The sequence below is a fragment of the Dipodomys merriami genome, unplaced genomic scaffold (genome assembly GCF_024711535.1).
Source record: "Dipodomys merriami isolate MVZ:Mamm:240054 unplaced genomic scaffold, mDipMer1.0.p SCAF_6, whole genome shotgun sequence".
NCBI lineage: Eukaryota > Metazoa > Chordata > Mammalia > Rodentia > Heteromyidae > Dipodomys > Dipodomys merriami.
In genome coordinates, this window is record NW_027206179.1 from 13,459,450 (window position 1) to 13,483,473 (window position 24,024).

At 56.3% G+C, this 24,024-nt stretch overlaps 2 protein-coding genes across 5 annotated transcripts in view; one reads left to right on the forward strand and one right to left on the reverse strand.

The window, feature by feature from the left end:
• Window positions 1–787: 787 nt before the first annotated feature.
• On the forward strand, window positions 788–17,400 carry Rab20 (RAB20, member RAS oncogene family). Of its 3 annotated transcripts, none has more exons than XM_070001931.1 (2): window positions 788–1,053; window positions 16,654–17,400. In XM_070001931.1, the coding sequence occupies exons 1-2, from the start codon at window positions 882–884 to the stop codon at window positions 17,187–17,189; spliced, it is 708 nt and encodes a 235-aa protein (XP_069858032.1). In that variant the 5' UTR covers window positions 788–881; the 3' UTR covers window positions 17,190–17,400. The 3 variants fall into 3 exon arrangements, with proteins under 3 accessions (XP_069858032.1, XP_069858034.1, XP_069858033.1); XM_070001933.1 differs by lacking the exon at window positions 788–1,053 and adding an exon at window positions 5,981–6,246; XM_070001932.1 differs by lacking the exon at window positions 788–1,053 and adding an exon at window positions 11,813–11,882.
• A 1,875-nt stretch (window positions 17,401–19,275) lies between these two features.
• The window catches only part of Col4a2 (collagen type IV alpha 2 chain), a 143,805-nt gene continuing 139,056 nt past the window's right edge, over window positions 19,276–24,024 (reverse strand). For both annotated transcript variants that reach the window (XM_070002624.1, XM_070002625.1), the window contains exons 44-48: window positions 23,819–23,965; window positions 23,584–23,700; window positions 22,401–22,592; window positions 21,138–21,424; window positions 19,276–20,231 (exon numbers count right to left, since the gene is read on the reverse strand). In XM_070002624.1, the coding sequence (XP_069858725.1) occupies window positions 19,974–20,231; window positions 21,138–21,424; window positions 22,401–22,592; window positions 23,584–23,700; window positions 23,819–23,965 (1,001 nt within the window). In that variant the 3' untranslated portion in view covers window positions 19,276–19,973. The remainder of the gene's footprint in view (window positions 20,232–21,137; window positions 21,425–22,400; window positions 22,593–23,583; window positions 23,701–23,818; window positions 23,966–24,024) is intronic.

Here is a 24,024-nt window from a genome sequence, read left to right on the forward strand (position 1 = left end):
TGTGACCCTAGCCACGTGGGGCCTAGATGGGGGGGGGAGGGGAGGCTCGGGTGGCCCCGGTCCGTGCGAGCGTCCCAGGGCTCGCTCGTGGAGAGTCCCGGGGCCTCACCTCCATCAGCCCAGGGCCAGGGGCGGAGCTCAGGCTCAGGAGCCGGCCAGGGCCCAGCGGCCCGGACCGCGCGCGGCCCCGGGCTCAGCGACCCTCACCGGGCCGGGCGCATCGGGAGAGCCCCAGAGAGCGGGGACCCCCGGAGCCCGCTGGGGGGCGCCCCGCCCGAGGACCCTCCCGGGCCGCGGGGCTCCCCCCCCCCGCCCGAGGATTCCACCCTCCGAAGACCCCCCTCGGACCGCGGGGCGCCCCTCCCCGGGGGCGCCTGGACCCTGTGCACAGGGAGCGTCCAGGAAGGCGCTTCCAGAACTTTTTCACCTTCCGCCCAGGCGCGCACCCAAACTCTAGTCTGAACCCAGGGCTTCTCGGGGAGAGTAGGGGGATCAGAGAAAAGCGGGGACCCCCGGAGGGGCGGGGTCTGGCGACAAGGGGCGGGGCGGCCCGGAGGGGCGGGGTCTGGAGGCAAGGGGCGGGGCGCCCAGATGGTATGGGCGTGGCAACGACAGGCGAGGCCTGCCAGGCAGGGCGGAGCCAACAGGGGGCGGATCATCGGCAGGCGAGGGCCTGGCAGGAGGGGCGGGGCCTGCGGAGGCGGGGCTTCGGCGGGCAGGGGGCGGGGCGTCCCGGGGGCGTCCCCGAGGGCGGGCACCCCACGTGGGTCCCCGCCCGACGCCGGCTTCCTTCTCAGTGTCCCGCGGCAGGCGCCCGCGGGGTCGGCCCGAGTCCGGGTTCGGCGGCCCCGGGTCGGCGCGGTCGGGGCCCCGGCGGGGCGATGCGGAAGCCCGACGGGAAGATCGTGCTGCTCGGGGACGTGAACGTGGGCAAGACGTCGCTGTTGCAGCGGTACATGGAGCGGCGCTTCCCGGACGCGGTCAGCACGGTGGGCGGCGCCTTCTACCTGAAGGCCTGGCGCTCGCTCCACCTCTCGCTCTGGGACACCGCAGGTGAGCCCGGGGCTCCGACCCCGGGGACCCGACCTCGGGACCCGACCTCGATCCCCGGGGGGCCCACCTCGACCTCGGGGCCGGCCTTGGGGTCGGCAGGTGTCACCTCTGCCCGTCCCCGGCGCCCTTCGCCTCCCCTGCGGGCCAGCTGGGAGCCCGGGAGCCGGGGCGGGTCGCCTGGGAGGCCGGGCCGGGGGCCCCAGCCGGTGCGGGAACCCCGACGGCTCTGTGTGGCTTTAGCGTAAACACCCCGGAGAACGGTCTCTGAGACACCGCAGTAAGCTTGGTTAGCTTTGTTTTTATTTGGAAGGGGAAACCGAGGCACTGCACGTCCCGGCTCTGCTGGGTGTAGTCGGGACACTGGGAGATAGCCGCCGTCTTCTCTTCTGTCCCGAGCTTTAGTTGAGCAGAACTCACACACCAAGGGCCTGGGAGCTTTTCCTGCAAGGACTCTGGTGTTGGGTGCAGGTCCTGGGGTTTGAACTCAGGGCCTGGGCGCTGCCCTTAGGCTTCTGTGTTCAAGGCCAGAGCTCCACCACTGGGGCCACAGCGGGGTAGCTAACAGTCTCACAGACTCGGACTTTCCTGTCTGCACGGGCTTCATCCCAGGATCCTCCCATGTCAGCCTCCTAAGTGGCTGGGATTGCATGGCATGCCTGGAGCCAGGCTGCATGTATGTACAGACATTTTATTTATTTATTTATTTATTGGTCTGGTCGTGGGGCCTGAACTCTGGGCCTGGGCCCTGTCCCTCAGCTAGGCTAGCTCTCTACCACTTGAGCCACAGCACCACTTCCGGCTTTGTTCTTTTTGCTTATGTGGTGCTGAGGAATCGAACCCAGGGTCTCAGGCATGCCAGGCAAGTGCTCTACCACTGAGCCACCTTCCCAGCCCACGTACAGACATTTTAAAGATAGGCAGTGAATTATTGTTGTGTGTGTGTAGTGTTTATGCTTTTCCAAAACCATAACGTAAAGATCTTAGTCCATTTTCAGTTTAGCTACAGAATAAATGGCAAAGGGTAGGATACCCCAAGCAAACGAAGGAACAGGAAACTTCCATGCCTTTTCAGTGACGATGTGTGTGTTTGTACTTTTACAACCTTGCAGTTCGGAGTTTTGTGTCTGCGTTCTACTAAGGGACACATCTAAAGGTCTGGTCCAGAAATCCCAGGCTGCTGTCCTGGGTGCACCAGCCTGCCCAATACAGGAATGAATTTTCCATGTTAAATGGGATTAGTAGCCAGACCTGGCGAGCCTGCCTGTAATCCCAGCCACAGAGCCAGGGGCAGAAGGATGGGGGTTCTGCACCGGCCTGGGCCCACGTATCAGGACCCTGCCTCAAAAGCAGAGGTGCTCAACAGTGCTGTGCTGGATTCTGTGTTCTCTCCTGGAAAGCGCATTGCTGGGGTGAAACTCCAAGGTCCTCACTTTTCTCCAGCTCTGCCCTCCACCCTGGGCCACAGTGAGGAGAGGTCTTTCTGCGATCTTTGCTCCTTTCAGCTGCCTCTCTTGGGTGTGTCGTAGGTGAAAAATGCAGGCAGTGGGAATGGGGCGGTCATAGCCGCTAGTCCGGGCCTCCAGGAGCAGAGCCTCAGGCCATGCTTGGTGGGGCTTTGCTGCTCTCTGTGGCTTAGGAGGGGACAATGGGGGACTGCTGTGAAAGACTCATGCCCAGACCTGTGCAGTAGCTGCCATGGCAGCCCACTGATGATGGGGTCTGCACCTCTGGGGCATGGGGTCCATGTGTCTAGGGGACGTGGGGTTCCACTGATCATGGATCTGTGTGTCCTGGGTGTGGGGTTCCACCAGGTTTCCCTCCCCCATCACAGGTCAGGGCTTGTCTTCCCCATGGGGGACGCAGGACCTTGTCCACACTGTGTCTCCATGCCTCCCGCTTCCCCATGACTCCCTGGCTGGAGGGGTCAGGGTTTGCTGGGTCCCCAAGTTCTTGGGTAACCCCAGATTCCTTCCGTAGCCTCAAGTGGGTCTCCTGCCAGCAGGTTTTCCTTCCTTTGCCTTCTCTGGCTTAGAGAACCTTCTGTGTTTCCTGTCTTCTTCCCCTTCCATCTATCCTTAGAGCTGGGCGGCTAAAGGAATCTTTTCCCACCGACCCCCTGACCTGAGCTCGTGCTGGAGGGCAGCTCCTGTGTGTGATGTGGGATGAGTGGTTTTTTTTCCTCTTGGTCGCTTTCTTCGTCTCCCCATGCCATAAAACCTCCCAGAGTCACAGAGTTATTGGGGTCTCTGATCTTGTAGCCATGTGTCCTTGCCCTTTCCTCGCTTACAAAAAGATGCTGCCATATCCTGCAGCCCAAACCTGTAATCCCAGCATCTTGGGAGGTAGAATGCAGGAGGCTTGTGGTCTGAGGCCGTCCCAAGCCAGAATGTATCCAAGACCCCATCTCAGGCAGTAAACTGGGTATAGTGATGCGTGCCTGTGGTCCCAGCTAGGAAGGAGATGCTGGTAGGAGGGACTTGGTCCAAGCTGCCTCTCTCAGGGGGCACATGGAGGAGGTCCAACTGAAAAATACACACAGTACTATGGGTGTGGCTCAAGCGGTAGAGCACTTGTCTTCCAAGTGTGAAACCTTGAGTTCACACTTCAGTTCTGCTTCCCCCCAAAAAAAATGGGGTGGGGGTTTGACTGTTGCACCTGTCTCAGCATGGTTGGAGAGCAGTGTGTCCCCTTTGGCAGATTTCCCAAACAACACTCAGACAAGGAAGCGGGACAAGGAAGTGTAAGCTGAGCCTTTGCTGAGTAAACCATCACCTCTGAGCCCGAGGTGCTGGACTGTTACTACCCCAGCCAGCATGTCACAAGGACCAGGGTCTGCCGGAGGAGCCTTCTGGGATGAGACAGAGGTCAAGGAGTGGGGATGGGATGAGAGGGAGGGCTTGTGGGAGCAGTGGCAGCCTTTGTGTGCACTGAGGAATCAAGCCTGCTGGTGGAGAACTCCTCTGCTGCTTGGGATCAGGTAGGGCCCAGTGACAACCAGTTTGACCCACAGACAGTGGAGACTTGTTAATAGCCCCTGAAACACAAAGCAGGAAGACTGGAGGCGTGGCTCAGGTGGTAGAGCTCTTGCTGGCAGGTGAGTTCAATCCCTCGCACTGCCAAAATAAATACAGAAATAAAATCCATGTATTAGTGGGATTTTACATTGTGTTTGCTTTTTGGGGGGAGGAAGGGGCTCTGTTGTGGGGTTTGAACTCAGGACCTGGCCACTGTTCCTTGAACTCTGTTTGCTCAAGGATAGTGCTTTACCACTTTGAATCACAGTGCCACTTCCAGTTTTTAGTGGTTAATTGTAGATAAGAGTCTCATGGGGACTTTTCTGCCCCAACTGGCTTTGAACTGCGATCCTCAGATCTCAGCCTCCTGCGTCGCTAGGATGACAGGCGTGAGCCACTAGTGTCCTGCTGTTTTTTAAAATTTTTATTTTTGAAAACTAGGGATGCACTTGTTACATTTTTTTTTGGCCCAGTGTTTAGTGACTTTGTAATTGTTGGAATTGTGTTAAAACTCTAAAGGTGTCTCCAAGGAGAGGCTTTTTCTTAAAAGAACTCATGGCATGAGTGGACTTAAATGAGCAAATATGCAGTACTACTCTTTCAGCAATGCTGTTTCTGCCACATCATGTCCACAGATGAATTCTGGTCTTATCTGTTCTGCTTTGTATTGTTCAGAATTCAAAAACAAACAAACAAAAACATGGATCAAAAGATTGAGACATTCCAGCCGGGCTGGCTAATAAACGACTTTTATTTTTGCATTTCATGGCTTAAGCTTTCCTATTCCTATTTCCTGTTTCCTATTATCGCACGACACACGCGTGGTGGGGGGAGAACAGGGCACAGATAAGAACGACCTGTGCTTACAGAGGGACTGGGGGCAGGGGACGAAAGTCATGCACCCTAGTCCCAGCCTGGCTGACCAGCATCAAGGTCCCCGTTTCTGGAAGCTTCCAGAACAGTTGTTCCTGTTGTCCTCACTGGTCAGGATGAATGAGTCGGAGGAGGCTCTGTGTTCCCTAAAGGTTCGTTCTGTCCCTTGTCATAAAGATAAGGTCCGTTCTGTGCCAGGTCCCAAGGTGGCCACGGGGAGGTGACCACACGGTGGCCGGGGCACCGGACTCTCCTGCCGTTTCATATTCATCCACGGCTCACCTGGGTTCCGTGACTTTCAGCCCAAGAGGCTGAGCACTGCCACAGGAGCTCTTCCCAGCGTCTGTGCACTTTTCTCCTTTAATCCTCCCAGGGCTGGCGGGGAGCCCGGCTGGCCGGGGGGAGTTGCACAAAGCAGATTGTGACAGAGGGGAGCTGAGAGCCGGGCAGGCCGCCCTGGGGGCTGACCGCTGGCCACTGGTCACTGTGTCCTTCCTGGAAGTGATGTCCTCGTGTAGTGAGCAGGATGGGGGGGGCGGTCCTGGCCCCTGCATACCACACATGCGTGCCATCCAGCGTCAGGCCCCAGTCCTGGAAAGCTACCATCGCCCCCCCCTCCGTCCCTCCCCCTTGGAAATGACCCCAGAGGGGCCGGGCCTCAGCTGGACAGACCCTCATCCACAGTGCTAGCTTCTGCCGTGCCCTGGACGGGCTCCTAGCACCCGTCCTCGCCTAGAGCTCACCTAGGCTGCAGAGCAGCCCAACTCAGTGAGTGGAGTGGAGGGGTCTGATCTGCCCGGGGGCAGAGGCCTGCAGCCCCGCTCACATGGGTGGCTGGCTCATGCACCCCACCCTGGAGAAGGAGCCCAGAGTTCAGAGCATGCGGCCTGTGCACACCCAGGTGGGCCAGGACCAGTTGGGCGCCACCAGCTGCTGTGATCCCCACGCTCAGGTGAGATCTGGGGGCTCACCAGGACTCCAGCAAGAAGAAGGCTGTTTCTGTGGCTCGTATCTGTAACCCCAGCCTCTGGGGAAGCAGGCACTGGCAGATCCTGGCTCCACAGCATCTGTACAAAGCTCTCAAGACCCCGTCTCAGTCAGTGAGCTGCACTATGGCAGACCAGGCCTGGGAGGAGGGTGGGGGTCTGAGGCCAGTCACAAGAAGAGAATCATGTTATTTGTGACAACGTGTATGTGTGTGGAACTTCAGTTAAGAACGCTAAGCGCAGGAAGGCACGCCTGTGTGACCTCATGCACGTGGGATCTAAGGAAGCTGCTCCAGTAGAAACAGTTGACCCCTGTCCAGGTGGGTAGGGCCACGGACAACCCCTGCTGGGTGGGTGGGGTCAGGGACGGTGCACCCCTGGCCAGGGTGGGCGGGGTCACAGGACCAGGGAGATATTATTGATGCCAGGTAGCAGGTTGCAGGCAGGCAGGCTGGAAGGTTCTGGTGCATGTACTGGCATCAGTACACTGTTGATGTGCTTGGAATGTACTATGAGAGCACTGGTGAGAGTCACTGAGGGGAGAGGCGGCCATTTGTTTGATATCAGGGTCATTTCACAAGGACACACGTGCACCAGTATATGTACACCTGAATATGCACAACTTTTAGTTTTCAATGAGGCCTCAAGAAAGCTGGGGGGGGGGCGGGCAGTGTTCTGACAAGTCGTGGGGTTTGAACTTGGGGCCTGGGTGCTGTTCCCGACCTCTTTTTACTCAAGGCTAGTACTCTACCACTTAGAGCCACAGCTCCATTTCCGGTTTTCTGGTGGTTTATTGGAGATAAGTGTCTCACAGCCTTTCCTGCCTGGGCTGAACTTGAACCAGGATCCTCAGATCTCAGCCTCCTGAGTAGCCAAGATGACTGGCATGAGCCACTGGTGCCCGGCTTTCTATCACCCTTCTTGCTTGGCAGTTTTTACCATCACACCGCTGGCTTGATTCCTGGCCTCACCTTGGACCTCTATAGACCACGGACAGCAGATGTTTTGGGGGTTTCTGCCATAAGCCATAAGATTTGTGAACGAAATGAATGTGTATGTGTGTGTTTGTGTGTGCATGTGTGTGTTGACACCCTGCCTGGCACTCAAACTCCCAGGCGAGTTCCTGGTGATGCTGTCTGGCTTAGGCAAGCAGATGGGATCCGGTTAATTCAGGGCTGAGGCAGCCGGAGCACTGTGGCTGGGAGTCTGGTGCTCAGGATGGATGGAGCTCACGCACTCCGAGTGTGGCTGCAGCTCGTTGGTGCACATCCGGCTTGCTGGAGAGCAGCAGCACTTCACAACCAAGATGCTGTGCCAAGGAGCCAAGCCCCAGTCGCCTTGGTGGCATGGGGCTGTTAGTGTTCTGGGCGGCATCCTAGGTATCAGCCTGGACCCCCTGTTTATGCAGCCATGCATATTTTCTTCCGAGATTGCAAAGCATATACCAAACCTAACGAATTCCACATCTGATGAGCTCTGGCCAGCCATGGTGCAGCCCCCGCCCTGGCTGCTCTTCCACCTGGCTGCTCATCAGTAGAGGGAGTGGAGTGGCTCCTAGTGGAGCCAAAGCTGCTCAGAGCCTCCTGGTCTCCAAGTGAGAGCTGTGTGCAGCACTTGTAGAATCCAGGCCGGCCAAGTCTGGTGAGAGTCTACAGTTTTCTCAGGTTACCACCTAATTCCCATGGCGGGTGACAGAGACCGCCTGGGGCTGGACCCAGCCCTGAGGAGGATGGCTGCTGCTGAGAGCAGGGTGGGCAGGGGGAAGCTCCCCCCACTGTGCTCCTTTCCTGTTTGTACGAGGTGTTGGATTCCTACATGGTGATTTGGTGTGTGCACCAGTCCTAGGGCTTGAACTCAGGGCCTGGACACTGTCCCTGAACTTTTATGCTCAAGGTTAGCATTCTACCACTTGAGCCCCAGTTCCACTTCCAGCTTTTTGGTAGCTTATTGGATTTAAGAATTTCACAGATGGGGCTGGGAAGGTGGCTCAGTGGTAGAGTGCTTGCCTTGCATGCCTGAGGCCCTGGGTTCGATTCCTCAGCACCACATAAGCAAAAACAAAAAAGCCGGAAGTGGTGCTGTGGCTCAAGTGGCAGAGCGCTAGCCTTGAGCTGAAGAGCTGTGGGACAGCGCGCACCTAGAGTTCAGGCCCCACAACCAGACCCAAAACAAACAAAAAAAGAATTTCACAGACTTTTCTGCCCAGGCTGGCTTTGAACTGTGATCCTCAGATCACAGCCTCCCAAACAGCTAAAATTATAGGCGTGAGCCCCTGGTGCCATGTGTGAGGCACACATATTAACATTCATCTTGTGTGGCCATCGCAGAGAGAAACCCTGCTGTCCTCAACGCTCGCTTCCTGTCCCAGCCCCGCCTAGGCATCCATGTTCTGTTCTGGTGAATTTATTTATAAGTTTATATAATAATTCAAAAGTTTAACTTCTTTTATATAAAGCAGAGCATTGTTATAGCCAAATGCGACAGACTGAATTCTTACACAATACCCAGTTATGAGTGACTGACAGGCTTCTGCATTGTCAAGTTAGCAGTTACATCTAGATATGTGCAGATAGTTCCCCTTTTCCCTTCCTCTTCTCCCCCATACGAGCATCTGTCCTCCCATGCTTCCGAATACATTCTCTACAGGGCCATGCTGTGTGGCCTAGGCTGACCTCAAACTGATGATCCTTCTGCCTCAGCCTCTGAGTGGTAGAATTTCAGATACGCACCTCCCCCTCTGGCCCAGACGGCATGCGCACGCTTACTGATATCTGTGGGTGGCTGACGTGCCTTTCGAGGTTAGAACATGTCCAGTCCATTAAGCAAGAGACAGATACCAGAAACATCTGCACAGTCCCACTTCCTGTGAGTGTTCCGCCTTCTCTTAGGACAGAATTGGCATGAGAACACTTGTTCCCTGCCATGTATTTTCCAGCAGACTTTGTGTTACAGAGAAGGAAAAGAAAAAGCTCTCCTCACCTGTCCAGCGAAGGTGTCAGTGGTAGTGGGGGCCTTACCATACCAACGCTTTCCTAGAGGACATCTCAAGCTTTTGCATTGTAAATCACTCCTAACTGGGTAATGTGTACAAATTCAGTTTATCACACTTAGCTTATGAAAATGATACTACGCTTTATGTAAAACTTCTGAATTATATAAAATTATAGAAGGAAGGTGCCCAGGTTTTATAGTGAATTTGTAGGTCAGTCCTGACTTTGGAACAAGTCAACACTTGTTTAAAATGGAAATCTGTTTGCTGCTTTAGTAAGTAGACACTTTAGCAAAAGAGTGACTTTTATTTGGCAATCTCATTTGGAAATTATCACCGGACAAACAGTACATATTGAAGTGAAAGGGGATTGGCTTACCACGCTGGGCTGTGAGGTGTTTTTGTTTTGAAAGCTAAGTCAGTTATGTAAGTGTATTTCTTGCGCTTTACCTCCTTTCTCTTAATAGTAGGCTGTTGAAAAACATCTCTTTGAGTTATTTGGTTTTATTGTTGCATTTTGTAAGTAGATTCATGCCTGAAAAGATTGCACTAATTTGAGAATTAAGCTGAATCATTATTGTGTAACAAGTGGAGGTGGGGGGTGAGAAGACCCTGGGGCAGGATCCTTCTGTGGAGACCCCCTGGGGGAGCAGATGGGGATGGGGGGGTCTTAGGGGAGGAACCATACTCGACCTTCCCCCTCTTTCCCCCGTGGGATCAAGTTGTGCACTTTATCATTTGAGTGGCTCACATGGTTTGTTTCCTATGTGTACAGTGGAAATCACCCTCAAGGATGAGAATGAAAACACAAGACTTTCAATGTGAAGAGGGATCATTTTTTCTGGAATACTCTGTCTCTCCCCTGTGGAGTGCTATTCCATTAGTTAGAAATAATTTGGAATCCTGTATTTCAAAAAGTAAAAAAAAGTTTGTGTGTTTTTCTTTTTTGTTGTTGTTGTTGTTATTGTTTGTTGGTCGTGGGGCTTGAACTCTGGGCCTGGGCGCTGTCCCTGAACTTTTCAGCTCAAGGCTAGATCTCTGCCACTTTAGCCACAGTGCCACTTCCAGTTTTCTGGTGGTTTATTGGAGATGAGTCTCACAGGCTTGCCTGCCAGGGCTGGCTTTGAACCTTAAGCCTCAGATCTCAGCCTCCTGAGTAGTTAGGATTATAGGCGTGTCTGGTGCCTGTGCCTGGTGCCCGATGTTTGTTTGTTTGTTTTTTTTAAAACAGGTTGGGTATGGATGATTGTAGTTAACTATTTCCTGATTGCTTTGGGTGGAGCGGCACTTGGACAACAATTAACTGGGCTGGATAGAGATTAACATGGTGAGCTGTGTACCCCAGGACTAGTACGCTGGAGTGCGGCACTGCCCTTGGGGACCACAGTCTTCTCGAAACAAGATAGAACCAACAGTAACTTCATGCAACTAAGATTACAGAATGTCTGGAACTAGCTTATTTTAAAAGCCTTACCTAATTCCTTCCTCTTCCCCAGCTCATTGGTTACTTTGTCTTGAAGCCTTCTTCCTTCTGCAGGCAGAGAAATTCATTTCTATCTCTTTTATATGCTCAGCTGTGAATGAACACCTGGCCGCTGCTGCTTGGGCGTGGGAGTTTTTGTGCAGTTTTCTTTCATGGTGGCCAGTGACCCAGCAGGGGCAGTAGAGAGACCCCTTCCCCCCCCCCCCCCCCCCCCCGGGCTGGGCAGGCCTGGAGTAGACACTGGTCCTGGCCCTCGCTGTGTCCTGTCTCTGAGGCTGTGGGCTGCAGGCCTGTGGCACGAGCTGTGTCCCGGATGACTTCTGTGTCCCTGTCCTTTGAATTTGTTTAGCGATCTGTTATTTCCTTTAGTGGCTGGAGTGCGGACATGCTCTTTTCTAATCTGTTTTTATTTTCCTGCCCTGTCTTCCAGGGGGGCACTGTAATCTGTTGGCTTCTCTCTGCGCCTGCTGTCCTGTGTGTGTGGCCTGGGCATCTGTGTCCTGTGGCAGTGGCTTGGGTGTCTGTGTCCTATGTCCTTGGCCATTGAAAGTCTGCCAGTTCCTTTCAGGACCTGAGTCCTTTGAGATCCTCAGGCCTGGTGTGAGTGGGAATTTCTGAGCGTGCACAAGGCTTGGAATATCACTGGGTCTGGGAAGGGTGTGACTGGTTGCCAACATTAACACACATACTTTGCACAGTGTCATTTACAAAATAAGCCCCCCTGCTTGGAGTTGGAGGGGTGAATCTGTTGCTAGAATGCTAGCCAGTGAGTGAAAGCGGCAGGTACTAAGTTTGAGTCCCAGTCTGGGACCTAAAAAAGAAAGAAAAGAAATAACTGTCCCCTGCACTGCATTGTGGCTGGCTGTCCCCTGTGGGGTGTCATCCTCTGCCCACCCTGCTGCCAGCCGGGCAGTGGCCTCCCCGGGTGCAGCCAGGGGTGTCTGTCTCCAGATAACTCGCTGGCGTTCCCCGGAAGGCTCTTCAGATGCCTTGTGTTTCAGAGATGCAGAGCCTCTTTGGGGATGGTTTTTCGCTGGCTGAGTCAGATGAGAGGGTCATGGGTTCACGAGCAGCCTCGGGTCAGGTTGGAGGCTGGGAGCTGTCAGGTTCCGGGCCACGGGGTGCGTTGTGGTCTGTGGCTTGTGCTCAGGAAGTACACAGTTTCTGCCTTGGGCATGGGGGGGGTGGTGGTGTGTGGGTTTGGTCATCCAAGCAAAGGGGCGTCCCAGCTTCCTTCTGCTTTGGTGCGGCGTGGGGAGGGGCACACCGGTGGCTTCCCTGCCTGTCTGCGGAGGGAGGGAGGGGTGAGGGGCGGCTGGGAAGAACTCATGGTCTGTCTGACCCTGCACAACCTGCGGTCACCAGGGGAAGAAGCCTTGATTTGCGTCTGGCCCGTTGGGGCTGGAGGCCTCAGAGCATGGCTTCCGCTATGCTCGCCAGGCTCCCATCACCAAGTCCCACAGCCTCGCCAGCTATGCACGACGGTAGGCATTTGTTCTCTCATCTGCTAGCAGGGCACAGGCTGAAGCCAAGGCCCGCAGGTCCGCCCTCCCTAGCCCCGGGGGGGAAAAGCCGCCCTCCCACCTCCCATTCCCTGCAGACGCCCGCCCACAGTCCAAGGGCTCGCAGCCACATTTCCAACCCTTCACACTGGCGTGCGGCTCCTGCTTGGCTCTGTGCTCCTGGGCTCTGCGTCCGCCTTTCCTCGGAAGTCTTGCTTTCTGCAGAACGGAAACAGCATGCATCGGCTCTGGCGCTCCTGGAACTGCCTGCTTGTGTTTAAAATTGCATTCTTTTTCTGTGATGCTGGAAAGAAGCTGGAGCCTGCAGGGCACCAGGCGGCGCTTTGCCGTCAGCTGCACTCCAGCCCTGCAACAGCCTGGCACACCACCCCTTCATTGGCGTCTTGGCTCAGCTTCCCTTCCCTGGGGTCCAGACCGGGCATCTGTGCCTTAGAAAATGCCTCTTGTCGCCATGGTTAGAGCACACTTCTAGGCACTCTACCCAAGGCACAGGTCTACAGGTGAGCCACACCTGAACCCCAGGGCCATCGGTAATGCTGACACCCAGTGACTTTTGCCCCGATCCCCACAGAGGCTCAGGGCAGCGGTCACTCCCCAGGATGGAGCTCAGTGCGGACTTTGGAAGCAGATGCTCTGCACACTCCTGGTCTCTGGGGCGCCAGCCATATGGCCTGTCTCCCATGGGGCGGAGCATAAGTGAGGAGGCCCGCCTGAGTCCCTCTGTCTGGGCTCCATTCCTCCTGTGTGCCGGCAGCCCACCCCTGCCGCTCCCTCTGGGGCTCTGGGAGAGAGGAAGGTCCTTGTGCTGAGTTTTGGGGAGGCTGCAGGTCTGCTGTGTTTCCGTCGCGCCCCCATCTGTGGTGAACATCTGGTTTCCAGGCTGAACTTCACCCAGCACAGTGGCGGGGGGGGGGGGGTGATGGTGTTTGGGGCTCTGGGATCTGAAGCCAGGCCTTGGTAGGCCAGGTGCACCTGCCCCGTGGGCTGCCCTGCTCCCCTTCTGCCCCTCCCAGGCACCTCATGGTGGGCTTTGTGTGGTACTTTTGCTGGGTCCCGATGGTGGTCCGGGTTCTGGTTCCCTCTCCACTGGGGATAATCACCCACACCTCTGTTGACGGCAGCACCGGCACAGATCCCATCCCCATGTGCTTCTGAAGTCCCCATACTCAGCCCTCTCAAGTGGCACACAGCAGCTCATGAGGGCGGCCACTCCGCTCGGCTGTGCTGACCTCTGGTGGTGTCCACTGAAATGAGGCTTTTTTCTTTTGCCCGGGTTCTGGGCCAGCCTGGAGCTTGGCATGGTGAGTTGGATCCCGGGCGGCTCAGGGAGGGCCAAGCATGGGGAGCACCGAGTCCAGAAGCTGGGCTGTGGCATGGGTGTCAGGTGAACAGCCAGAAGGCAGCGATGGCTGGCACGCTACCACATTGGACTCACGAGCAGTCAGGTCCAGCCGTCCAGGAGCCGGCGACCAGCTGAGGGACGGAGGGTGGCGCACGGCATACCTGCCCGGGAACCTGCGAGGAGTCTGGAACATGAGGGGTCTGATGCAAATGCTGTGGATTGGATGGCAGGTCTGTGGCTCTGCAGCGTCTTCGCCATCTGTCACACTGTTCCACTAGCTCCACGCCAGCGTTCCGTGGCCATCCGTCTTGCTCTGGGCACTGCCCACATTGCAGCAGCCTGGACCACCCATGAGCACCTTAAAATTACAGACCTCTACGTCAGGATTGGAGAGTTCCAAGCACAAAGAGTACAGACTTGTCAATTTTTTTTTTTTTTTTTGCCAGTCCTGGGGCTTGAACTCAGGGCCTGAGCACTGTCCCAGAGCTTCTTTTGCTCAAGGCTAGCGCTCTACCACTTGAGTCACAGTGCCACTTCTGGCTTTTTCCGTATATGTGGCGCTGAGGAATTGAACCCAGGGCTTCACGCATGCTAGGCAAGCACTCTACCACTGAGCTACTTTCCCAGCCCTTGTCAGTTCTTTTCTGGGCTAGCTGGTTGACTTGTTTGCATGGAAGCTAACAGCTGTGCCAGCTGCTCTGGCTGGTATCTGGGGTCTCCATTTCCTGCTTCTTTGAGTTGCTGTTAATGTATTATTTTTGGTTTGTTTTAGTCTTTTTTAAAAGACAAATCTGACTTAATTTTTTTTTTTTTTTTTTGTCATAGGGTCCCACTGTGTGGCTCAGGCTAGTTAGAACTCTCAGCACACCTTCCGGAGTGCTGAGATTACAGGCTGGCACTACCACGCCCAGCACATCTGTCAGACATTTTTATCTGGAACAGAAAGCTATTCTAGGCGTAGGCATTAGCACACTTCTCCCTTTGTCCCAGTGAACTACGTAACAGAGATGTGAAAGAACATTCCTTCAGGGTCAGGGGAAGCCCCGCCCTGGTCCCTGCCGGTACTCTCCCGTTAAATTCCTGCTGGAGCTGATCACCTTTTGTGCTACTGCAGCTCTAGCTCTGGGTGGTTATTCGTGTGCCTATGCAAGTCCTAGGGTATGGAGAACCATTTCTTTTCTTTTGAAAACTAATGCTTGTGGTTTCATATTTTTGGGTCCATTTAGTTTGGTATTTACTTTTTTTTGTGGTACAAGTATTGAGGCTTGAACGCAGGACTTTTTCACTCAAGGCTGGCATTCTACCACTTGAGTTTAAATATAGAATTTTATTGTCATTATCAAGGTGCTGTAGAGAGAGGCTGCCATTTCCCAGGTCAGGTGACCAGCACAGTTCTTTCTGGACAGCATCCCCTTCCTTCCCTCACCCTGGCTCCCCCTCCCGTCCCTGCCCAAAAGTGGCCTAGGTCATTTTCTACACAGGATCTACTGAACAGCATGACTGCATTTGTTTACCCTTTCTCCTTCCATTTCCGAGCCCCTCTTTATGCCCTAAAAAGACAACAAACAAACTCCAAAAGCAAAAACACTACCATAACCCTCCCCCGCCTTGCTACCTTGTTTCCATTAACTTCCAGCTTTTTGCTGGTGAATGGGAGATAAGAGTCTCATGGCCTATTTTGCCCAGGCTGGCTTTTAACTGTGAGCCTCAGATCCTCAGCTCTGAGCCGTCTGAGTAGCCAGGATTATAGACGTGAGCCACCGGTGCCTGCGATTGTTTATTAGCATTTATCAATGGTATGAAGGGATCCCTTGTGATATTGTCATATACGCATAAAATGTACTTTTATCCACTTTATCCCTCTAGTCCTCTTCCTTATCCTTCCACTCTTACTGATTTTAATTTTTTACTGGTCCTACTCTGCTGTCTTCATGCCGTTGTACATTGTAGCTCAATCATTCCCTCCCGTCTCCCATCCCTTTCCCTCCCCCTTTCTGCAGGTTCCCCAACTGTCTCCCTTTCAGACTCATGATATTTTTATTATCATTAAGGTCTAGATTTTCCATGTGACAGAAAGCATGTGACCTTTGTTTCTCTGAACGTGGCTTATCTGGCTCTGTGTGGTCCTGTGATTTAGAGGTTCTTGGCCATTCATTATCTTGCGCTCTGGGAGGGTGGCCGCCCGCCAGGGAATGACACTCCTGAGTCCTGTGTCGCTTAACAGGCAGCGGATGCTTGCTTACCTGGCCAAGAACTGGTCCCGGGGCTCCAGATCCCTGTGGCTTGCCTTCCTGAGCAGGGGGGCAGCCCCCGGACTCAGGCAGGACCCAGGTCAGCCTTCAGACCTGCTGTTCTCTGGCCTGGCTCGGCTGCAGCCTGCCTCAGGGGAGTTTCCTGGGCTTGGTTGGAAAAATGGGCCCGGGGCCGCTAACTGTCAGAGCTTTCCCAGACGTGCCTGCATCCCCGCACTCCCCTCTGCCAGAGACCACCAGCCTACTTAGGACCAGGCAGGGCCACCCGGCTAGCGGTTGGTGCCCTTTGTCAGGACGTGGCCCTTTCAGGACTGCAGATGAGGTAGCACTGGGCCCAGGCTCAGTGTCTGGCTCAGAACCGTGGCAGTGAGAGATGGATGAGGGACACAGCGTTCTGCGTGGACGACACGTGCCGGTGGCAGTCTGTGCTGCAGAGGCTCACGGTGTCCCTCGGCACAGCGTGGCTGGTGGCCCTTGCTCAGTCACTGGGTCTAAATGCATGCAGGCACAGGCTCAGGCAGCCGGGGGCACTGAGGACTGGCGTCAAGGCTCATTGATGCGTGTTGCACGGTCATTATGACACTGAGATCCAGTCCCGTGGCAGCAGCTGTGGCGCTGTGGTGGTGTCCACTGCAGGGTCGCTGGACTGGCCAGCAGGCGGGTGAGCACTCTCACTTGGGTGACGGTGTGGGTGGCTCCATGAGGGGAGACGCTGCCTGTGCACGGCCCCCGGGCTCCAGCTTTCCACACACCTCCCTCATCAGACAGTGAGCCAGCCTGAGGGCAGCACAAGTGAACCCAAGCAGCGGGTGTTCATCTGCCCTGTCGCCCTACACTGAGGGGTTTGATTGGAGAGACTCCTTCCCATCTGGGTCACTCTGAACAGAGTCTCTCTCTCTCTCTCTCTTTCTCTCTCTCTCTCTCTCTCTCTCTCTCACACACACACACACACACACACACACGCAGTCTCTGGTGGTCTGCACAGAGGCTACGGATGTGGGGTCCAGCGAGTCGCCCCCTTTTCTGATTGAGACAGCAAGGGTGTCGCTGTCCTCCCTACTGCAGTGGGGTTGGTGCAGGTGGGCTTGTGGGCGGGTGGGCTGAGGTAAATGGCCCCTGTCTCCTCCTCTCCCTGCAGGGCGGGAGCAATTCCACGGCCTGGGCTCCATGTACTGCCGGGGCGCGGCTGCCGTCATCCTCACCTATGACGTGAACCATCACCAGAGCCTGGTGGAGCTGGAGGACCGGTTCCTGGGCCTGACTGACACGGCCAGCAAAGACTGCCTGTTTGCCATCGTGGGGAACAAGGTGGACCTGGCGGAGGAGAGGGCGGTGGCCAGCAGGGAGAAGGACCAGCCACTGCCCAGGGCGGCCAGCACCAGGCCCAGTGCATCCCCCAGGCAGCCGAAGCAGGCGCGGCTGGAGGACGCCGTGGCCCTTTATAAGAAGATCCTGAAGTACAAGATGCTGGATGAGAAGGACGCGCCAGCGGCCGAGCAGATGTGCTTCGAGACCAGTGCCAAAACTGGCTACAACGTGGACTTCCTGTTTGAGAGCGTGTTCGACATGGTGGTGCCCCGGATCCTCCAGCAGCGGGCCGCAGGGCCGCCACAGACTGTGGACCTGACCAGCAGCAAGCCCGACGCGCTGCCCAGGTCCGGGTGCTGCACCTGAGGCAGGCGGGCGGCGCTGGGCCGCGCTGGGCCCGGGTGAGGCGGGGGTCCGCCCTCAGCGGCTGCCACGTTGTACAGCGCAAGTGCCTGCTGCTCTCCTCAGACGTTTCTCTACACTGTGAGTCACAGAGCTCCTCCCATTTGGGATTTGTATTTTGATGCATTTTAATAATGATTCCTCACATTTAATTTATTAAAAAAAATCAAGAATGGCTCTTTTTTATATTGGTTGGATAGGTGGGCTCCATGTTATAAAAATGGATTTTGAGAAGAGCTTTGGTATGAAGGTTTTATTTGAACTCCAGGGGACTCCTTGCTGGAGAAGAACGGGGTCACCAGGATGCTGGCTGTGAGCCTGTTTTGTTTTTTAATATATACTGGGCTTCAAATTCGGCCCTACGCATGCCCAGCTAGCATACTCAGCTCTCATGCTCTGCCATTCATGGTCTTTTCTGCTCAGGCTGGCTTCGAACCCCAATCCTTGTTGGTGCCAAGTATGGGGTTGGTCCTCAGGCACTCCGGGAGGCTGGGGCTTTGGAGGGTGGAGGGGTTGGGGCTTGGGGCTAGGTTGAGGGGACTAGCCGCCTCATTTTGAACAGGCAGACTTACCATCTTTGGGGAAATCTTATTTAACAAAGAGGACACAGTGGTGGATGGCAGGTGAAGAGAGAGACCTGCAGCTGAGGCTGAGGCCAGGGTCTACACCCGCCGGGTGGTGCTGCTCTGAAGTGGTCCCACCAGCAAGCACAGTCCCCCACCCCATTCACTTTAAAGCAGGTTTCCCTGCCGAAGCTTTGGCTTTTAATGTCCCTTCCTCCCTTGAGGAACAGTGGGAGGTGCCTGGGAGGTCCAGCCTTTGCGTAGCTGGGGGCTGGGTATGGCACGTGCCTGGTCACACACACCTTCAGTACATTGAGCTGCAGTGACTCTCCCCCCCCCAAGTGGGCACAGGCTCTGCTTCCAGGACCCACTTCCCCTGGGCATGGAGGCTCTGATGCCTGTGCTGGGCACAGTGGTGGGTACCCTCCCCCATTCTAAAGCAGCTCCTGTACAGGAAAGCCGCAGCCAATGCTATAGCCACAAGGCGTGTGTGTACAGGGTGGAGAGGCCTAGTGTGGGGTGCCCCCCCCAAGGTACTGGGGGTGTCACAGCCCTTCCTGGGCAGTGAGGCAGGAGGGAGCTGAGCCCAGCTTTGGGGTGACAGTGGGAGGAGGCTGCCTGCCCCCTTTTGTGTGAATGTCCTGATGATGAGGACACCCCCCCCAAGGTGCTTGCCAATGCTTAACCAGGCACGTGTGCTTAGCTGGCTGAGAATCAGCTCCCACTAGCTCCCGGAACCAACCAAACTCCCTCCCTCTCCAGGTGCCGGTGTAATCCTAGCTCCTCAGGAGGCTAAGATCTGAGGATCATGGGTCAAAGCCAGCCCAGACAGAAGCACCTGAGAGACTCTTATTCCAATTAACCACCAAAAAGCCAGAAGTGGAGTTGTGGCTCAAGTGGTAGAGCACCAGCCTTGAGCAAAGAAACTAAGGGATAGTGCCCAGGCCCTGAGTTCTAGACCGAATACTGGCAACCCCCTCCTCCCTCAAACCCAAACATGTCTGTGATTTTTGGGCAGCCTGAGGCTCTGTCATGGTCCCTCCTGTGGGACTCATGTGTAAATGGCCTGCAGGTGCAGACACCTTATGAGCAGCCTTAGAGCTGGCTTTTCCTCCTTCTTGCCTTCCCTTTGTCCAGGGCTGCCCTGTCCAGTGGACGCACCCCTTCCCCACCTCCCATTCTCCATGGTCTCAAGGCTTCAGGCGGAGCACGATTGCACTGCACAGGGTTGGGTTGGCTCCAGTGCAGCGAAGTCGCGCTAGGGCTGCAGCTGGCACTGGTTTGGAAGATGACCTTGGAAGGGCATGTGTACCACCGTTCCCCACGCTCTGACTGGTGCACAGCCATGGGCCCTGAAAGACAGCACGCAGATCTGGCCCTGCACTCATGGGGGAGCTGGGGATTTGGGAGAGCCCGGGGCCTGCGTCCCGGCCGAGTGGGTGGTGTCCTCACGGGAATAAGAGGAAACCAGAGCAGCGGCACCCAAGTTAGAAACGCTCAGCATCACTTTTATTTATGTTATTACACGGGACAGGCGGGCGAGGACAGACAGCTCGGGCAGGGCAGAGGGGGAGGGCTGGGGCCCGTGTTCATCCAGGAGGATGCAGGCTGGGGACATCAAGCCGGCAGTGGCCAGAAAGGCCAGCCCCACGGTCCCCATGGGCATATGGAGGATGTAGATGGCTGTCAGTGTCTCAACATGACAAGCCTGACAGTTCTGGTGCGGGGGCCCGAGAGCTCACTCCCGCATGTAAAACACCAAGGCCTTCCACGTGGCCTGAAAAATAGCACCATGCTTATGGTGGGGGGCAGGTGGCGGGGAGCGGGCGGCCTGGCCTCGGCCCTCCCTGGCCACACGCTCTCTTCTGCTGTCACGGAGAGTGCCTCGCCCCGGGAGGCACTGATAGGCAGGGACTGTTACCGGCGGCTACAGTGCTAGCTCTGTGGTTTAGTATGAGGAGTGGGGGAAATGCATGGGCTGTGCCGGGTATCTGCAGTGTCAGGGGCAGGTCCTGACTGACCAGGGCCCACTTGCTGACCAAGGAGCCGACCAAGGGTGTCAGGGCAGTGCTGTGGTCCTTTGGTTTTGAAGGCAATACTGAGATAGTGTGGGGAAAGCATCTGAGGTAATAAGTTAAGAATAAGCACCAAGTAGCCTCTGGCGTGGCCGCTGCTGCCCGGGGCCTCACAGGTTCTTCATGCACACCTGGCAGCGGCTGATGTGCGTGCGGATGAGGCCGGCCTTCAGCGTGTCGGCTGAGGGCGAGCTCTGGAAGCTCTGCTCGGGGATGGTGGTCAGCCAGAAGCTGTACTTGTTGGCGAAGTAGTGGCAGGTCCCTCGGGCCCCGTTACACTCGATGAAGGGCGTGGCGCGGAAGTCCTCCAGACAGCTGCCCGGCGACACCAGCGATTGGCCGCCGCCCTCGTCCCCAGCGGCTGTGTGCTGTACAGGGTGGAAGACAGAGCTGGTCAGGGGCCCGGGCGGAAATGCCCAGTGAGCCGCTGACCTGCTGTCACTGGCTTCTGGGATAAACGAAGCTACCTGTGGCCATGGTCACTGCCAAGGAGCTGTCAGGCTCCTGGGATAGGGCCAGGGTGGAACCCGAGGTGAGGACGGTCTAGTGGGGTCCAATGCAGGCCCCCTCCCTCAGGTGCACACACAGCCACCCCGGGGGTGATCTGAGCCGTGTTACAGGCCTCGCCAATACCAAGTGCACTGTGTGTGTGTGTGTGTGTGTGTGTGTGTGTGTGTGTTGGTACTGGGGCTTGAACTCAGGGCCTCACACTCGAGCTTGGCTTTTCATTCAAGGGTAGTAGCTCTCTACAACTTGAGCCACAGTTCCACTTCTGGCTTTTTGGTGGCTAACTGGAGATGAGAGTCATGGACTTGCCTGCCCAAGATGCTTAGAACCACAGCTCTCAGATCTCAGCCTCCTGAGTAGCCATTTGAGACCACCCAGCCACTGAGTGTACTCTAGACTGTAAGATTCTTAGGACTTTAGACCAAGCTCTCTATCAGCCTTCTGCTAAACCACAGAGAGCTTCACTGCTGTGTGAAAACAATGAGGCCCCGTGATCTGCGTTACACTCCAGCACAGGTGTGGTGGCCCCTTTCCAGGTGGGGGAAGCTCCATTCTTTGCACACAACTCACAACATCCAAGCTGCGTTCCAGTCCTCACCCTGCACTATGACCTGTGCCTGGTGCACATCGGCAGTCTGCCTGTCTGATTGTTCTGACCCGGGTTCTGTCCTCGCTGTGCCCATCTTGGGTACAGCTGGAGGGAGGAACTACACTTCCAGCAGGTCCCAGGCTCTTCTAGAAAGGGGACAGGGGAGAGCACCACTTACCATGAGGAAGGAGTAGCCGATCCACAGGCTGCGCCAGCCGGCGGGGCAGTGGGGTATGGAGACGTCTTGGCTATGGACAGCGATGGCCACCGCCGGCGCCTCGCACACAGAGCAGCGGCTGATGTAGGGCTGGATCTCGTCCTCGGCCACGGGCATCATGGGCAGTGGGGCGGTGGTGGACAGCCAGTAGGACTTGTCGTTGCGGCTGGCATAGTAGCACACGTCGCCCGGATTGCAGTACAGGAAGGGCATGGTGCTGAAGCGTGCCAGGCAGGAGCCAGCCAGCCCTGGGGGGCCAGGGTGTGTGAGGTGGGGCCCCAGCTCCTGCCCTTCCCACCCTGGCAGGCGCTGCCACCTCGATGCCCTTCCCTCCCTCCTCTCTGCCTCCCTCCCCTGCACTCCCCCTCCCCCACCCAGGGCCTCCTAGCAGGGACTAAGCAAAGGCTCTCCGATTCCTTATCAGTCACTAAGTGATTTCATCATTATTGCTATTTTACTTCATAGGGTTTTTTTTTTTTTTGAGACTAGGTTCAGCAATGGAAACGAGGCTAGCCTTGAACTCACAATCCAAATGCCAGGCTTACAACTAGGTGTGGCTAGTGCTGGTTGGGCATTTGGGAGGAGGCCGGCTCTTCCAGCTCTTCTTGCTCATGTATGCCACTGGATCGAGCCAGGCCACTAGGGGGCTGTGTCTTCATGGATGGCATATGGGGGGGGGGTGCTAGGCTAGGGGCTAACAATGCCTCACTGATGCTCCCGGTGGACCCCTGGTGGCTCTGCTGGCTCAGTTGCTGTGGCACAGTGATGCTCCACCCCCGGCCGGAGGGACCTGCAGCTGAGCGCATTTCCCTTCGCACCCTGGCTGTGTTGCTCATAGCAGGAGTGGCCATGTGGGCCACCGTGGGGTTCCACCCTCACACCCTGTGTCCAGCTCGGGCTTCCATCTTGGCCCTGTCTGTGTTTGCTCTTTGGTTCTTTACTCTGGAGCCAGGCCTATGGGCAGGCGCCTGCTCACAGAGTTAGGGGGTGGAGCTCGCTCCTGCCAGCCCAGCTCCGGTGGCTGGAGCCCCTCTGGAGCCACGTGCCTGTGTTGGGGTTTACAGGGTACGCTAAGATGGCTGGTGGTCCAGCGGCCATCTCCATCCTGTCTGTTCCCCACAGCGAGGGACCCTGGGCTCCCGCTGGGAGAGGCCCAGGGCATGTGACCTTGGCCACACCAGGGCAGGAACGGAGCCCCCAGTGGGGCTGGGTGGCAGCACCTACCCAGGTCCTGGTTGTGAGCCTTCTCCTGGCCTTCAAAGTACAGCAGACTGTAGCCACTCCACAGCTTGTTCATGCCTACTGGGCACATGGGCTCCTGGTCCGTCTGGCTGTGCTTCACCAAGAGGTAGCCGATGCTGGTGCTGCGCCCAGGCATGCCAGGCAGGCCAGGGCTCCCCGGACGGCCTGGTTCCCCTAGAACCCAACGGAGAGTAGCTCTCATCCGCTGACTTCCGCCCTCAGGAAGAGGGAAGTCCCAGTCTCCTAGAACGGCCACTAAACTGTGTGTTGCATGAGCACGGAATAATGATAATTATACTAAGAAACGCGGCAGAACAAACTCAAACCCAGGGGGCCTGGCCATGTCTGCATAGGGTGTGGAGGAAGTGCAGCAGGAAGGGTGAGACCCTGGGAGCCGTGGGGTCTGGAGACACTTCTGCTGAGTTCTAGCCTAGCAGCTGCCTCCCAGGCCGGGCACTGGCTGCGGGGCGGGCTCATGGCACGCTGGGCTGTTCCCAGGCTGGACTCTCCTTCCTGTGTGCAGCTGAAACCTGACTCTGTACCTGCCACTCAGGACCAGGTCCTAGCCCAGAACACAATACAGCGTGATGCCTGTCTCCAGTATGGTGGCCTTAGAGATGCTTCGAGTCAGCTGTCCCAGCTGGTCCTGTCTCCCAGTGCTCCCCTGCCCCCATCTTCTATTTTCTTCCAGATAATCCCTCCATCCCTCATCTTGGCCCTGGGAAGACTCCAACTTGTCCCTGTTTCTTTATATGCACCGTTGATGGGGACAGAGCAAGGTGGGTGGTGTGTGTCATGCCCTTAGTTCAGACTGAGCTTAGATTGATAAAAACAAATCTTAAGAATCTGTCTTGTGCTGACTGCTGTATTTCTACATCCTGTGCATGTCCACAATTTTGTTCTTGTGCCAGCAGTGGAGGAGGGGGGGGCTTGAACTTAGGACCTGGGTGCGGTCCTGTTAACTTTTTCTACTCAAGGCTGGTGCTCTACTACTTGAGCCACAGCTCTATGTCTGGCTTTTCTGGTGGTTAATTGGACATAAAAGTCTCATGGACTTGCTTGCCTGGACTGGCTTTTAACCTCAATCTCCAGATCTCAGCCTCCTAGTAGCTAGGATTATAGGTGGGAGCCACAGGGCTGGGCTCTTTCAGTCCTAATCACGTACCCTCTTGTCCAATTGGGCCCTGGTGTCCCATGGGCCCTTGGTCTCCCCGGAACCCTGGAACAGCAGACACGCCACCTCTTCCCTGAGGTCCAGCCTTCCCTGGGGTCCCTCGAAAACCTGGAAGAGAGGAGGAAATGAGCGCGACTGGGATCCATGACGGTTCGGCCAGAGGACAAAGGCTGACAGTGCAAATGCGTCGAGTGTTTTGTCAGCGGCCTGCGGCCTGGAGTCCTACCTGGCTCTCCAGGAGGCCCCTGGGGCCCCATCTCCCCCTGAGCCCCAGGCGGGCCTCTCCGACCCTGGGGACCTAGTGCTCCGGGCTGCACAGCAAACTTCGGGGGCTGTCCCGCGATGCCAGGGGACCCCACAGAGCCAGGAGCGCCTGGAGGGAGGGAAAGGCCCAGTGAGCATACGCAACCACTTCACCTTCTTGCCCAGATC

Coding starts and splice junctions, on each gene's coding strand:
- Rab20 (XM_070001931.1), top strand. CDS start 882: ATGCGGAAGCCCGACGGGAAGATCGTGCTGCTCGGGGACGTGAACGTG. Junction 1,054..16,653: donor CTCGCTCTGGGACACCGCAG/GTGAGCCCGGGG, acceptor CTCTCCCTGCAG/GGCGGGAGCAATTCCACGGC.